General features: G+C 43.3%; 1 protein-coding gene across 2 annotated transcripts in view; it reads left to right on the top strand.

Annotated features, from left to right (window-relative positions):
* COPG1 (COPI coat complex subunit gamma 1) overlaps window positions 1-14,889 on the top strand; it is a 32,213-nt gene extending 17,324 nt beyond the window's left edge. The window contains exons 15-25 of one of the 2 annotated variants that reach the window (XM_050958502.1): window positions 201-276; window positions 2,217-2,320; window positions 2,888-3,013; window positions 3,485-3,553; window positions 4,501-4,643; window positions 6,022-6,193; window positions 7,629-7,726; window positions 9,928-10,066; window positions 12,795-12,893; window positions 13,657-13,819; window positions 14,275-14,889. In XM_050958502.1, the coding sequence (XP_050814459.1) occupies window positions 201-276; window positions 2,217-2,320; window positions 2,888-3,013; window positions 3,485-3,553; window positions 4,501-4,643; window positions 6,022-6,193; window positions 7,629-7,726; window positions 9,928-10,066; window positions 12,795-12,893; window positions 13,657-13,787 (1,157 nt within the window). In that variant the 3' untranslated portion in view covers window positions 13,788-13,819; window positions 14,275-14,889. Of the gene's footprint in view, window positions 1-200; window positions 277-2,216; window positions 2,321-2,887; window positions 3,014-3,484; window positions 3,554-4,500; window positions 4,644-6,021; window positions 6,194-7,628; window positions 7,727-9,927; window positions 10,067-12,794; window positions 12,894-13,656 lie in introns of both variants that reach the window. The other variant, XM_050958501.1, reaches the window with a different exon arrangement.

Genomic DNA, 14,889 nt, shown 5'->3' with positions numbered 1-14,889 from the left:
GCTTTAGACTTAACTAACTTGAGTAATTTGTATTGTCTGATTGGCAGGCTTCCTGTTTCTGATTAACTTGAAAAAACAAATTTGCTGTTAGTTTTGTCTTTTGTCTCTCAAACTGTTGCATTAAAGTAAGATCACAAAACAGAGGGAACTTCCAGCTGCTAACTTTGCCAGCTGATCCTGTTTTCCTGCTGTTGCTACAGGTGCAGTAAGTGCTCTGGCTAAATTTGGAGCCCAGAACGAGGATGTGTTACCCAGCATCTTAGTGTTATTGAAAAGGTGAGCTACATCATCTGCCCTCTGTCCCAGTAGACATTTCAGAGATTCTTCCTGAGAACTTTAAATGTTTGTCACACCTGGGATTTTCTTGACATACCCACCTGGTAGAATATAATGAGACCTCTGGACTTCCACAGTATTTTGGGTGCAGAGTCCTTGTCAGGGTTCCCTCCCCACTCTGAAATCTGGGGTACAGATATGGGGACCTGCATGAAAGACCCCCTAAGCTTATATTCCACCAGTTTAGGTTAAAAACTTCCCCAAGGCACAAATTCCTTTCCTTGTCCTTGGATGGTATTGCTGCCACCACCAAATGATTTAAACAAACATTCAGGGAGGGGCCACTTGGAGCCTTATCTCACCCAAAATATCCCCCAAGCCCCTTCACCCCCTTTCCTCGGGAAGCTTGAGAATAATATACCAACCAATAGGTTAACAAGGTGAGCATAGACCAGACCCTTGGGTTTTTAGGACACTTAAAAGAAGAACTTTATAATAAAGAAAAAAGTAAAAGAAGCACCTCTGTAAAATCAGGATGGAAGGTAATTTTACAGAGTAATAAAAAGATTTAAAACACCGAGAATTCTCCTCTAGGCCCAACTTCAAAGTTACAAAATAGGAATAAACCTCCCTCTTAGCATAGGGAAAATTCACAAGCTAAAACAAAAGATAATCTAATGCATTTCCTTGCTATTACTTACAATTTCTGTCATTTTAGATGCATCATTTCAGTAGGAGCTGGATTACCTGCTTGGTCTCTCTCTTTGTCCCAAGAGAGAACAAACAAAACCTCCCCCCGCCCCCCCCCCCCGATTTGAAAGTATCCTCTTTTTTTATTGGTCCTTTTGGTCAGGTGCCAACCAGGTTATTTGAGTTTCTTAACCCCTTACAGGTAAAGGAGGGATTTGATGCTACCCTTAGCTGTATGTTTATGACAGTCCTAGAGCCACTATTGGGTACACCTCTACCTCGATATAATGCTGTCCTCGGGAGCCAAAAAATCTTACCGTGTTATAGGTGAAACCACATTATATTGAACTTACTTTGATCCACCGGAGTGTGCAGCCCTGCCCCCCAGAGCACTGCTTTACCGCGTTACATCCGAATTCGTATTATATCAGGTCGCATTATATCGGGGTAGAGGTGTATATAGAACACTGCCTCCCATGACAGATTCTAATATTGCTGGTTTCAGAGTGGTAGCCATGTTAGTCTGTATCAGCAAAAAGAACGAGGAGTACTTGTGGCGCCTTAGAGACTAACACATTTATTTGAGCATAAGCTTCCGTGAGCTGTTTTAGCCCATGAAAGCATATGCTCAAATAAAGTTGTTAGTCTTTAAATTGCCACAAGTGCTCCTCATTCAAATTCAGTAGCGTAGATCTAGGGTTTCGTGGGCTAAAACCCACTTCATCGGATACATGCAGTGGAGAATACAGTAGGAAGATACATATACACAGAGAACATGAAAAAATGGGTATTGCCATACTAACTATAATGAGAATAATCATAATAATCATGATAGTGGGCTATCATCAGCAGGAGGAAAAAAAACTTTGTAGTGATAATCAGGATGGCCCATTTCCAACAGTTGACAAGAAGGAAAAAAAATTAGCATGGGGAAATAGTTTTTACTTGTGGAATGACGCATCTGCTCTTAGTCTTTATTCAAGCCTAATTTAATGGTGTCCAGTTTGCAAATTAATTCCAATTCCGCAGTTTCTCATTGGAGTCTGTTTTTGAAGTTTTTTTTGCCCAGAATGGCTGTCAGAAGGAGGCAAACGATTGATTGATTGATTGCCGTATTAGTATGATCACCAGTGCCACAACTTACCCTATTCTACAGCGCATATTTTCAGTTTCTTTAAGCCACCACGAAGTTAAATCAGTCATCTGCATACATTCACAATGCTCACAGCTGGGTTTTGTCTTGCCTTCAGGTGCGTGATGGATGATGATAATGAAGTGAGGGACAGAGCCACGTTCTACCTAAATGTCCTGGAGCAGAAGCAGAAAGCTCTCAATGCTGGCTACATCCTGAATGGTAATGTGGAGGCTTTTCAGAATAAAGCTTCATTTTTTTTACCGAAGATCCCTAGGGAACAGACTGGTTCCTTGAACGTTCTTCAGACTGTCATAAATATGTCAATTGGCCTGTAATTGCATGAATGGTAAGGGCAGGGTAAAGACATTTGGTAGGTTACCTCTTGATGTGAAGGACACATGCATTTCTGCTATCCTTTCCAAATCTGTTCATATGTATGCAGTAGCGTGGCTGACTTCTCAGGCTGCAGTGCAGTGATGGCTGTGCATCAGACACCCAGATTCAGGCCCTGAGGAATGTGGTTACAACAGAATTGTCAAATGCATTCCAAATGTTTGCAGCTTACAGGTTTGCTCTGGGGATGATAATCATTTGCATAAATGTCCTCATAGTATTTTCAGAAATTCTGGATTCAGTATGTCCAGTGCATGAACACTGGGTACATATGCTTTCTACTACACTAGCCAATTAAGAAGAGCAGAGATGGAGATTTCAGTTGGACTCTGACTTAGTGGCTCACAGAGTTGGTGTTTGCTGTGACTTCAGTGATCTCCCTTCTTTCCTCAGGCTTGACAGTGTCCATCCCTGGCCTGGAGAGGGCGCTGCAGCAGTATACCCTGGAACCCTCTGAGAAACCCTTTGACCTGAAATCTGTTCCTTTGGCAACTGCTCCCATCACAGAACAAAGAACAGGTACCCATGAAATAACAGAGGGCACTCCTCTCCAGTATTAAAGCTGATTGCTTTCAACATCCACTCAGGAGATGGAATGGATGGGACCTCATGGGCGTCATTATCTCCAGCTTGTGTGATGCTGTGGATTGTTAAGATCCATCTTGTTTGAATTTTGGGGTGTTTATTTTCTGTAAAATCCATGCTAGTAAATTCAGTTGCTTCCAGATTAGGATTCTGTTGTAATCCTCCTGTTTATAATAGTAATCGCTCATAATCCTCATTGAAGCTACTGTTGTTCCAAAGCTATTTTGGAAGTAATGTTAGGATTTTGAGTACAATAGGATGCATTACTTGGAGTGAGAGTAATAGAGTCTGTAGCAAGACAAAAAATGGGCTTCCTTCATATTTTGAAGGAGTCCCTATCAAGATGTTTTACGTATGTGAGCTAGTGAGCTTGTCAATTAATTTCTCTGGCTTCTGTCCCTGCAGAAAGTATTCCTATCACTGTGGTCAAACAGCCAGAGAAGGTGGCAGCAACAAGGCAAGAAATATTCCAAGGTAAGCAGAATGTGGGGCATCTTTCATTAACCCTGTGTAGGCAGAAGAGGTGCGGACGTAGCGGTCATGTGATTTGTTGGGCCTGCCTAAATCCTGTAGTCTTTCACCATCTGAGTTTGCCCTCATGAAAGGGAAATAGACCGTTGTGCTTCAAGCCAACTTCTAACTAGTGGAGTAATGGTTCGGGGATCTTCTCCTGGGGGCAGGTTATCTCACAAGTGCCCACAGCAGTGTTTCTTGCCTATCTGCTGAAGTTTCTGATATTAGCCACTGATAGAATATGGGGACTAGATGCGCCATTAGACGTAACCAATATGGCAATTCCTATGTTCCTTATCTGGAGGGGATTCCAAACTTGAAGGGCCAACAATGCTTCTGATTTTCAGGTTATATATGCAGCAGGAATGGTGAATGTGTGCACTCAATAACCAATCAATACCAGACCCAGGAGATTGGCTGATCTAAGCCTCTAATTCCTGTATGTGTGTGGTGTTTTGCTTTCTTTCATGTCCCCCCTGCTCAAGCACACCCTGGGACCATGTTTGGGGCCCTTCACTGCTCCTGTCAGTGTGGTCACACTCACCCTGAATCTATCCCTGTGCACAGTGTTGGATCGGTGATTTATTACAGAGATGAGCAGGATTTAATTGAGCTTTGAAATCTCTCTCTGTTCTGGGCACTTTCACTCATGATATTTGGGGCCCAGCTCTACCTTCAGGGCATACTCATGTCTGGCTCCTGCTTAGGTGGATGGCTGGGATGTCCAAAGAAAGAATTTGGTGCTAGATTTTAATGTCCTAATTAATGTATTTAGTTGCTGGTAGCTCTTTGCTAAAACACTTTCAGATGACTTAACAAGTGCTTCTTAGAGCCTCTGAATGAGACCTGCTACCTGATACATGCGAGTTCTGAAAAAGAAACGTTTCTTTCTGTTAACTCTGTTTTAGAGCAACTGGCAGCTATCCCAGAGTTCCGAGGGCTGGGCCCACTCTTCAAGTCCTCTCCAGAGCCTGTGGCTCTTACAGAATCTGAGACTGAGTATGTGATCCGTTGCACCAAGCACACATTTGTCAACCACATGGTGTTCCAGGTGCGTAGGCTGCTGCTACAGGGTTGTAAAAATAATCTCCTAATTGTTAATTACCCACTGGGCTGTTTCTTCCCAGTGGTGTGTCTTGTTTAGTTCACAATATGTAGCAGAGGTGAATGGTATTGAGACCGCTTCTTCCATACTCTGGGCCCAAGTAATTTGAATTTAACCTAAGCATGTGTGCATATTGTACATCTAAAGCATATACACAGTCACTAGGTGGTGCTGTTCTCATTCATAGTGTGTATGTGAGCGGTGCAGAGCTACTTTGTTTATGGGGTTGGACGGAAAGGTTCCTCAACCAGAGGTCTCGGAGTCAAGGTCAAGAAAGGGTGAAGCTTCCTTAATTTGACAGTGTGAGAAGGTTACAATAGAAAGACAGTCCAAGAGGAGAGAAGACTTATACTCATTTAAGCCATGAATAATGTATATACTCCCTCTGTATTACTTGGCTATGCCCCCAGCATGCTCCTACTATGTCTAAAAGACATTCTTTATGATGCATGTGCAACTTTTCACCTGGGCATCTGAAACTCCAAGTGGCCCAGGGCATGAGAAGTTTTGCAGCTAGTTAGTTTATGAAGAGTATGAATATTTTATGCTTACCTAACTCCTTTTACAGAGGCTCTTAAAATTCTTTACAGAGACACACATTCATTATCTACATCCATTTTACACCCAGGTGAACACACACACAGGTGAAGTGACTTGCCTGAGGTCATATAATGAGTCAGTGGCAGAGCCTAAATAGAAGCCAGGTGTCCTGATTCCCTCTTCTCTGCTCTAGCCATTAGAAGGGCCACTCCAACTCAACTCTGAGATACTGCATTTGTATGAAATTGAGGAAGGAAAATGTAGGCTATATATGTGTCAATCTAGCCTTCCTTATATTGAAGATCTTAGAATACTTTCCCTGGGGAAGTAATGGAAAGCTGTCTTTCTGGAGACATTTAAAACTGCCCTGCACAAAGCACTAAGACACAATACTGCACTGAAAGAGAACAACTACCCTCTGATTCCTGTCAGGCAGAAGGCTAAGATCGAGCCACTGGGCCATTGTGTCTTTATTTTAAATTTCTTTTCCTATTAAATATTTACAGAGGTCTCTGCATTAATTGGGGTTTTTAACTTCTCAACTGAAAAAGTATAAATGCCAGCTTATATGTGGTACATGTCTATTTCAGCCTTCTCAGGAAGGTCCTTTGACTACACAAGTTGACATCCAGTAGAACAGAGTTTGTATTTAGGTAGCAGATATTGCAAAAGGGAGTCAGCGTTAAAAATCACACTGAGCAACTCCTCTGCCTGAAACACTATCTCCTATTATGTCCATTATTAATGGCGTCAAGCTGTTGCTTCCCTTTCCTTCCCTGTATAGTTTGATTGTACAAATACACTGAATGATCAGATCCTGGAAAACGTCACAGTACAGATGGAGCCGACAGAGGGGTATGAGGTCATTGGCTACATACCCGCCAAAAGCCTACTGTATAACCAGCCTGGTATCTGCTACACGCTGGTGGCACTGCCTGAAGAGGACCCCACAGCAGGTAAGCAGCTTGTCCTCGTAGATTGCCATTCCCCTCAAATAACCCAAACTGTATTCCCTATACCCTCTGCCCCATGTACAAGCCATTTACTATAGCTGGTAAGTGAACACACCATCCAACAGCACCGAGTACAGTTTCTCTTCACTACTCTGTGGAATATAACCTCTCAAGGCTCCCCTCCTGGAAGAATTCCTCCCGCTTCTCCTAGGTTAACTTGCTTCAGAGCATTTCAGAGTGAGGCTGTGCACAGCCCTTTGTCTCCCTTCTTTTCAGACCCTAGGAAGACTGCTTGGCGTGAATGTAACAATTACTGTGACGCTGGCTACTGATGAGGTCTGTGGGGTGGGCCTGGGAGCTACATTTGGAGGGTCCCACACTACCAGAAGCTAAATTCCTTCTTGCCTAATCTTACCTCTTAAAAGTAGTTGTCTTTCCCCTGCAGCATAGGCCTGAGATACCCATTGCACTGGAAATGCCCTTACCAGTATCCTTAATGGATTTTATGACTGAAAGCTGAGATTGCTCACGCAACTTGTAAAGAAAGGAAGGATGGTCTGGTGGTGAGGGCAGTAGCCTGGGACTCAGAAGACTGGGATTTAGTTCCCTGCTGTGCCACAGATATCACTTAGTCTCTCTGTGCTTCAGTTCTCCATGTGTGAAACTGGGATAATAATACTGCTCTGCCTCCCGAGGATGTTATGAGATGTTTGTAGTGCACTCAGTCACTATGGGAACGGGAGCCATGTAAGTACCTACAGTAGGTGGATAGAAGTTGGAATGCATACTAGAATGGGTACAGCTGAGTCTCCAGCTCACTTATGACCTCACCAATCGGAAAGTGAAATGGGCTTTCTCCATGCTTCAGTCTCATTTGGTTTTCTTTGTAGTAACACAACTGATGACTGCTATACCTCTTTTATTGTTCACTGGGTAATGTCTGCTTCATCTGAGAGAGTTCATCACTGCCTGCCTTAATTTGTAAAGAAGTATTAATCAGCTGCTGTGTTGCAATGCAGAGGTGACATTTCAGTGGTAGTTGAAGTGACTCCTAGATAATATCTTGAGTATCTCGCAGGGGCAGAGAGGCTTATTTAATGAGCATTCCTAACATTATTTGAGATCCTCCCATGAAGAATAATATAACTTAATCTAAGGATCTCAGTGTTTTACAAACAATTCTCACAATCCCCTGTATCTATAATCATTTACTAAATCAAAATAAATAGAATGTACACATTTCACATTTGGGAGACTGAAGCACAGAGGGGGGAAGTGACTTGTCCAAGTTCACACAGCAAGTCAGTGGCAGAACTGAGGATGGAACCCAGGACTCTTCCAGTCCCCTATTTTGAACACTGCACAATGCTCCTAATTTTGAAGAGAAATGCATGTGAGATGGTAACGTGAGCCTTTCCTTTGCCACCCCTCTCCCCAGTGGCCTGTACATTCAGCTGCATGATGAAATTCACTGTCAAGGATTGTGACGTAAACACTGGTGAAACGGACGATGAGGGCTATGAGGATGAGTATGTGGTAAGGATCTGATAACTGGAGCTTCAGTAGGTCCAGGGGCTTTTGTTTCCCTTGTATTTTCTGTGCACCGATAGCCTGTTCCTCTGAAATGTAATCTGGCCACAGAAGCTTTGGGCACTTTCTGTGAAGAGGGGTGTGGGGTTCCTCCCATGGAGAGACAGAAGTTGCTTGTCCTGAGTTTCCCCAGTCTCTGCAGCTTCTCTTCTGATTGTTGGGGCCAGAACACAAATTTAATGAAGCTCTGAGCTTCACAAGCTGTAAAATCTCAGCATGGACAGATGGTTTACTCTGCCTAAGCTGGAGTACCTTCCTGTGAGTACTCTTCATACACATATCTGCCTACACTGGACATCTGCCTTTAGGGAGGCGGTGGTGTCTCCCTCAGATTGGGTTGCCCTGGGTTAGCATGCATTGTCACACATCAGGAATGAAGGGTGTTGGCAAAGCTGTGTGGAAAAGCTGGCATGGTTCCTTCTCACACCTTGGGCAGCATGGGCAGCCCTCCTGTGAACTAGAACTCTCTGTTGGAGGGTAAATAAAGCTCTTTCTGTTCTTGAAAAAGTGCTTTTACTTTAAAAATAACCTGTCGGTGCTCAAAACAGGACAGTGGGCTCCACCAACGCAGCAAAGAATCCTGTGGCACCTTATAGACTAACAGACGTTTTGGAGCATGAATTTTCATGAGTGAATACCCACTTCGTTGGATGCATGACTTTCCACCAACACAGTGTCTGCTTTAATGAATGGATGCTGTTTGGCCAATCCTGTGGCACCTTATAGAATAACAGACGTTTTGGAGCATGAGTTTTCATGAGTGAATACCCACTTCGTCGGATGCATGACTTTCCACCAACACAGTGTCTGCTTTAATGAATGGATGCTGTTTGGCCAGCTCTTGCACTGAATGAGTTTCACTTTATAGGCCAGAGTCTGAGTCTGGTACCAGGAAAATTCCATTGCTGGCCCTTGAGCCTGGAAGGGAACCTTGGCTCCTTCCTCTTGACAGTGAGATAAGGGCTGTATTAGGGTTCTGTGTAAGGGCTTCTGTCTGAGCCCATTGCTATATCCAGACAGAGCTTTTGAGCACAAAACCAATCTTCATGCTGAGGTCTCGGTTGCTCATTGGGAGCGAAAAGTTACCTTGAGCTTAGCCAGCGGCTTTGGTCGCTTCGCACAGGGTGGCTTTGTTTGCCTTTTGGAGTAGATGATGTGATGTGTCTGAACCTTAACCTGTTCTGTTGACTCCTGTATTTCCCTGCCCCTTTCTCACCGGGCACTCATGAGTATCTGACTGTAGAAACTACTTGGCAGTACTAGTCAGCATGAGCTGTAGTAAGAGCCGGTGGAGCTTTGTCCAAGCAGAGGGAATAGAGAGGATTTTCCAAAAGACACTGCGCAGCTAGACCCTTCTCTGTACCAAGTTATACGAGACACTCATCTCTCTCTGCTACGGCACTTGAGCAATTTTAAGTAACAACCATAGTCCATCCATTAATTAAACTAGAATTATGAGGAGATTTTGATCATGATCCTTCAGAGGAGTGTTTCCAGGTGTATATGCACTGGAGAGATGGGCTTATCCAGTGAGGCAGGTTCCACCTCCCATAAATGTGGCCACAACAGCAGCTCAGCTCATTGAACATTCACTGGTGGATGGTATCAGGTATGATACTTCCTGAGAAGGTCTCAAATGTAGGCATATACCCTTCTCCATTATGGACTCCGATGTCAGTCCTTCTTGGACCTGGGGTTCACACTGTACATTATTGATCTCAGAAATGATGAGCTGGGATGCAGAATATAGAGAAGTTTCTCAGTATTCCAGAAATGTAAATCTTGCATTAATCCAAGCCCCTGCCTCTATTTTGTTAAATTTTATTTTTGTGTTGTCCCTTCTTTTGATCTTTCTCAGACATTTTGATCTTTGGCACGTTGAGAGCTGTGCTCGGAATGGGAAATACCGTCATAAAACCCTGGGCATGGAAGAGCTGAAGGCTCTTCCAACTCCTGTACCCAATCAAAACAGATTGTACCAAAATATCATTGCTCAAATAAATCAGAAGGGAGGCAGGAAGCTAATTCTGAGAAAATCCATGATCAAAGTAAATGTCACCATCTTTACTTGATTGCAGTGAGCCAAGTCTATAGCTTTCCCCCGACAATAACTATCTTATTTATGTAAAACTTTTTTTCCCTATCAGCTTGAAGACATTGAGGTGACAGTAGCTGATCACATCCAGAGGGTTCTGAAGCCAAACTTTGGCGCAGCCTGGGACGAGGTTGGTGATGAGTTTGAAAAGGAAGAGACCTTCACTTTATCCACCATTAAAACATTGGAAGGTAAGGACCCCCAGACCCCCACAGAACTCCTCGCATTTCCCTGCTTGCAAGAGGCAGAGTCTGAACTCTGGCCTTTTAGAGTATGTCTGTCTGCACTGCAGCAGGGAGGTGTGATTCCCAGAACAAGTAGACAGACTCGCACTAGCTCAGCTCAAGTTAGCATGCTAAAACTAGCAGTGTGGATGTTGCAGCACTAGTGGCGGCTTGGGCTAGCAGCCCAAGTCCAGGCCCACCTGCCCCCCTGAGTCTGAGCTTGGGAGGCTAGACCAAGCCCTGGCCACTGCTGCAACACCCATACTGCTATTTTTTGCACACTAGCTTGAGCTGAGCTAGTGAAAGTCTGGCTGCCCAGCACATTTCAGGAGCTTCTAACAAAGTAGCTCATGCACTCTCTCGTGAAAGTTTCCTACAATCCAGTAGTTAAAAAGTGTTCTTAAAATATAAAAGTCTGTTAGTTATATACTTAGTGGTATATGTAAAAGTGCATGTGTTGTATTAATCTGTTTATTTTAAAGTTCTAGGAGGAAATCGCCGCCAGTGAGTTTCCCCACTGTCTGCAATTTGGGGGGCGTGTCATAAACAGATAGCTAAGGGTTAATGTTCTTTTACCTGTAAAGGGTTAACAAAGGGAACCAAACACCTGACCAGATGACCAATCAGGAAACAAGACTTTTTCAAATCTGGGTGGAGGGAAGTTTTGGGTGTGAGTTCTTTGTTCTTTGTCTTGGTTCGGTGACCCTCTCGGCTCTGAGAGTGATCTTTCTATCTCCAGGCTTTCTAATCTTCTGTTTCCAAGTTGTAAGTACAAGGATAGTAAGACAATAGGTTTATATTGTTTTTTTGTATTTACATGTGTGTAGTTGCTGGAATGTTTTAAATTGTATTCTTTTTGGATAAGGCTGTTTATTCATTTTTTCTGTTAAGCAATTGATCCTGTATATTGTCACCTTAATACAGAGACCATTTTATGTCTTTTTCTTCCTTTTTATATAAAGCTTTCTTTTTAAGACCTGTAGATTTTTTTTTTAGTGGGGGCTCAAGGGGATTGAGTCTGCAGCTCACCAGGGAATTGGTGGGAGGAAGAAGACAGGGGGGAAGAGAGAATCTCTTTGTGTTAGATTTACTAAGCCTGACTTTGCATACCCTCTGGGTGAGGGGAGAGAGAGATTGAGCTCTCGGTACTTGTGTTTCAAGGACTTGAAGCAAGGAATCTCCTAGAGTACCCAGGGCAGGGAAATCTGGGAGGAGGTAAGGAGGGAGAAGGGAAATGGGTTATTTCCCTTTGTGGTGAGACTCAGGGCATCTGAGTCTTGGGGGTTCCCCAGGGAAGGTTTTGGGGAGACCAGAGTGAGCCAGACACTGGAATTCTGGCTGGTGGCAGCGATATCAGATCCAAGCTGGTAATTAAATTTGGAGGTTTCATGCTAGCTTCTCATGTTCTGAGCTCTAAGGTTCAGATCTGAGTAGGAGAGTTATGACAAGCGTAGATATACCCTTAGAGCTGTGGCTCCCTATGGTCTGCTTGAGGCTCAGTTAAGGTCTACGGTCCAATACAGACCTCTTTTTGAGTAAACTTGTGACGGGCCAAATTCATCTCTGGCGTAGGTTCATAGAATTGGATTTGTCCTGTTGTGCACAGTATTGGCCTTTCATGACAAAAAGCTACTTTTAATTTCAAAAGAAACCATGTTGGTTTGGTCATTGTTGTGATGGAAGCACATCCTAAATTCTGAGTATCCTGAGGGTACTGGGAATGCCGTATGGTGAGGAAGGGAGCACCCCGCAATGGTCTTGAGCAACACCCTTTTCAAGAAGCTGGAACATGGTTCAACCTTAACTCTAGCTGTCCTTGCACAAGAGGAGAGAGGCTGCGTCTTAGGGCCCAACAGTAGGAAGGAGGAGTAAACCGTAGAGGTAATATGAAGCTGGGGAGGAGGGATCCTGAAATGACCTCTCGTTCTCATCCTCACACTCAGTTTATTTTATTTACTTATTTTAATTTTAAAGATTCTATCTTTGCCTCTTCCAGAGCCCACTGAAGTCTGTTGGGGTGACAACTTCTGAGGGTACTTTCATATTGGGCCCTCATCATGCAGTTTGGTGTTGCTCCCTTTAATAGTCACTACCTGATGGGGATTAGTCCTTAGTTTGCTGCCCCTTGTCTCTTCTCTTTGGCTATTTCTGTGCTGTCTTCCATGTCACCTCATGCATGGAATACCCTCCCTGAGCTAGTACTCGAAGCCACAATCCTCTCTTATTTGAAATCCCTCCTGAAGACCTGTGTCTCCTGCAAAGCCTGAAAGAAGCTCATTGTCTCCATCTTCATTTTGTCCACCGTTATCTCCTCAAATAAGTTATACCACTGCTGTGCACTAGCCTTGCTGAATTAGTGTGGAGTCATCTTGATGCTGTCCATGTCCTCCTTCCTGCTCACCTTCATGTTACCCATGCACCCTTGTTGTGTCATGTACAGAATGTATTATTTATGATTTGTATTGCATTAGTCTCCAAAGATCTCTCTCAGAATCAGGGCCCCACTGAGCTGGGCCCTGTACGAACACATATGGAGGCACTCTCTGCTTGAAGAGCTACTTTGTAAGCCCCTTGGGGCAGAGACCACATCTCTTCTCTGTATTGGGAGGAGGGCCTTATTGTACCTTTGAACACTGTTAAAATAATGATATTAAATAAACCCATGAAACTGACCCTCTGTTATTTCTTTTAACAGAGGCAGTCAGTAATATTGTGAAGTTCCTGGGGATGCAGCCGTGCGAGCGTTCGGATAAAGTGCCAGACAACAAGAACTCTCACACGTTGTACCTGGCAGGTAAAGTATTAGGATTCTCTGTTGGGATCTCTGCCTCACCTTATGTGGCACTCTTGGCGACTCTGGGGATTAGTCTGTTTTGAGACTGAACAGTAGTGCTCAGGATGTTAGCCCAACTAGTGCACAGCCTGTCACTCAGTTGCCACAGCCTCAGATAACATTCATTGGCCTGTTCCTCTTGTGCTCCCTATCCCTTCAAATTCAGGGCAGCTGATAATGTTGGGATCAGAAGAATTACTTTGGGATAGGGATTAGGGACAAGCCCAATCTCTGGGATAGTTTGAATTGAGTTCAGAACCGGCCTGCATGATCTTCAGGGAGCTGTTAGCCCAACATTTGTGGGAGTTCCTGGATTTCCAGAATGGGGTGAACTGAAGTATTCTATGGGAGATGCAAGGAGGACTTGAGCAACAACTGAATGTAATTCTAGATGTTAAACTAAGATGCACACTGGATGAGCAACTGATGGTGATATCAGAAATGTCTTGATCTTCTCCCCATTTGAGTCTAAAATATAAATTTAATTTGTGTGTCTGTGGGGTTTTGAAAGATTTATACTAGTGACTAACTCATCTGGGTACCTTAATGTGCTGCTGTGGGGTTTATAACTATCCAGCTGCATTGGGGATTTTTTTGGACTATGTTCAGCTGATGCTTTTTGGAGAGCAGACCTTGCTCCAGTCACATGAGTATCCTTAGAATTTGATGGATGAGCTAGTGGCATTCAAGCACTTTATTCTCTTTCTTCTCCTCGCTGTTCCAGGTGTGTTTCGGGGTGGCCACGATCTCTTGGTTCGTTCTCGTCTCGTCCTGACAGACACTGTAACAATGCAGGTCACAGCCCGCAGTGGAGAAGAGCTTCCTGTGGACATAATCATGGCCTCGGTTGGCTAAACTGTGTTTCTGAGACTGCACTCTGACATAAGGCCCATAAAGGGAGAATGTTCTTGGTTTTCTTGGTTCCCCTCTGTTCTGGACACTGAATTGGAATCACAGTCACTACTGCAGCTTTTTATCATTAGTAAAAACTAGGACAGTTATTTGGGTTTTTCTAAATAAAATTGTGGTGTTTTTTATGCCCTGACAGGAGGTTTTAGGAAGCATTCAGTTTCACTTAAATCTATAAACTCCTCTGAAGAATCAGCCCATTTAATACCAAGTTGCTGAACTCTGCAGTCTGGGGGTCTTGTGTTTCCAATGAAGCCTTATTTAACAATTCATATTATGGTAACACTATCAAACCCATTAAGTGGTCACTTGGAATCTGAAATTAGTGTGCTTTTAATTATCACTAATTTTGCTAGTATTTTTATGTCTTTAAAAGACTCTTAAAAACAGGACATGATAAATAAATAAAATTATAAAATTCCCTGTCCTGCAGGTATAGAACTTGGCTGCCTTCCACTGCTATCTTCATGGAAAATGACAGGCTGATCTCCCAGGGTACTTATCCCTCAACATAGTGGGTTGGGATTGGCTGGCTTGCAATTATATTCAGTCAAAAAATGGAAAATAAGTGCCTAGCTGTAGCTTTGCACAACCCTGTCAGAAGGAAAGAGTCTGTGTAAAGTGCAAATCAATTAACACACTGTGTATAATTGGTTTGGCTGTTCACATTCCCCTAGTTATCAGTAACTGGTTTCTCAGTTGTTGTTAGATCCACCACTGAAAGCCTATTGTATAAGTGGTAGAGGATTATGTGATTTTTTTTGGTGTGTAGTATCCTGAGGAAAAGTGACCAGTTAGATTTTTGAGTATGAAAGAAGCAATATGGTGATGTGTAACATCAGACAGTATGTAATATATCAACCAGAGCTATTGTCATTCCTCTCTGGAGACATCATTTTGGTTAGCTTATGAGTTTATGCCAGATAAGGGGAAAACAGGAGATAAGTCTGTTTCTAGCACCTATAATTGATCTTTGTTCTACTCTGCCTGTATTTTTTTATGCAAAATGTCACCATATAATGTAACATTAAACAAAGTATTAAAAGAT

Source organism: Gopherus flavomarginatus, chromosome 6 (genome assembly GCF_025201925.1).
Source record: "Gopherus flavomarginatus isolate rGopFla2 chromosome 6, rGopFla2.mat.asm, whole genome shotgun sequence".
Taxonomy (NCBI): domain Eukaryota; kingdom Metazoa; phylum Chordata; order Testudines; family Testudinidae; genus Gopherus; species Gopherus flavomarginatus.
Note: the sequence above shows the minus strand (reverse complement) of the source record. Positions and strands in the feature narration are given on the sequence as shown.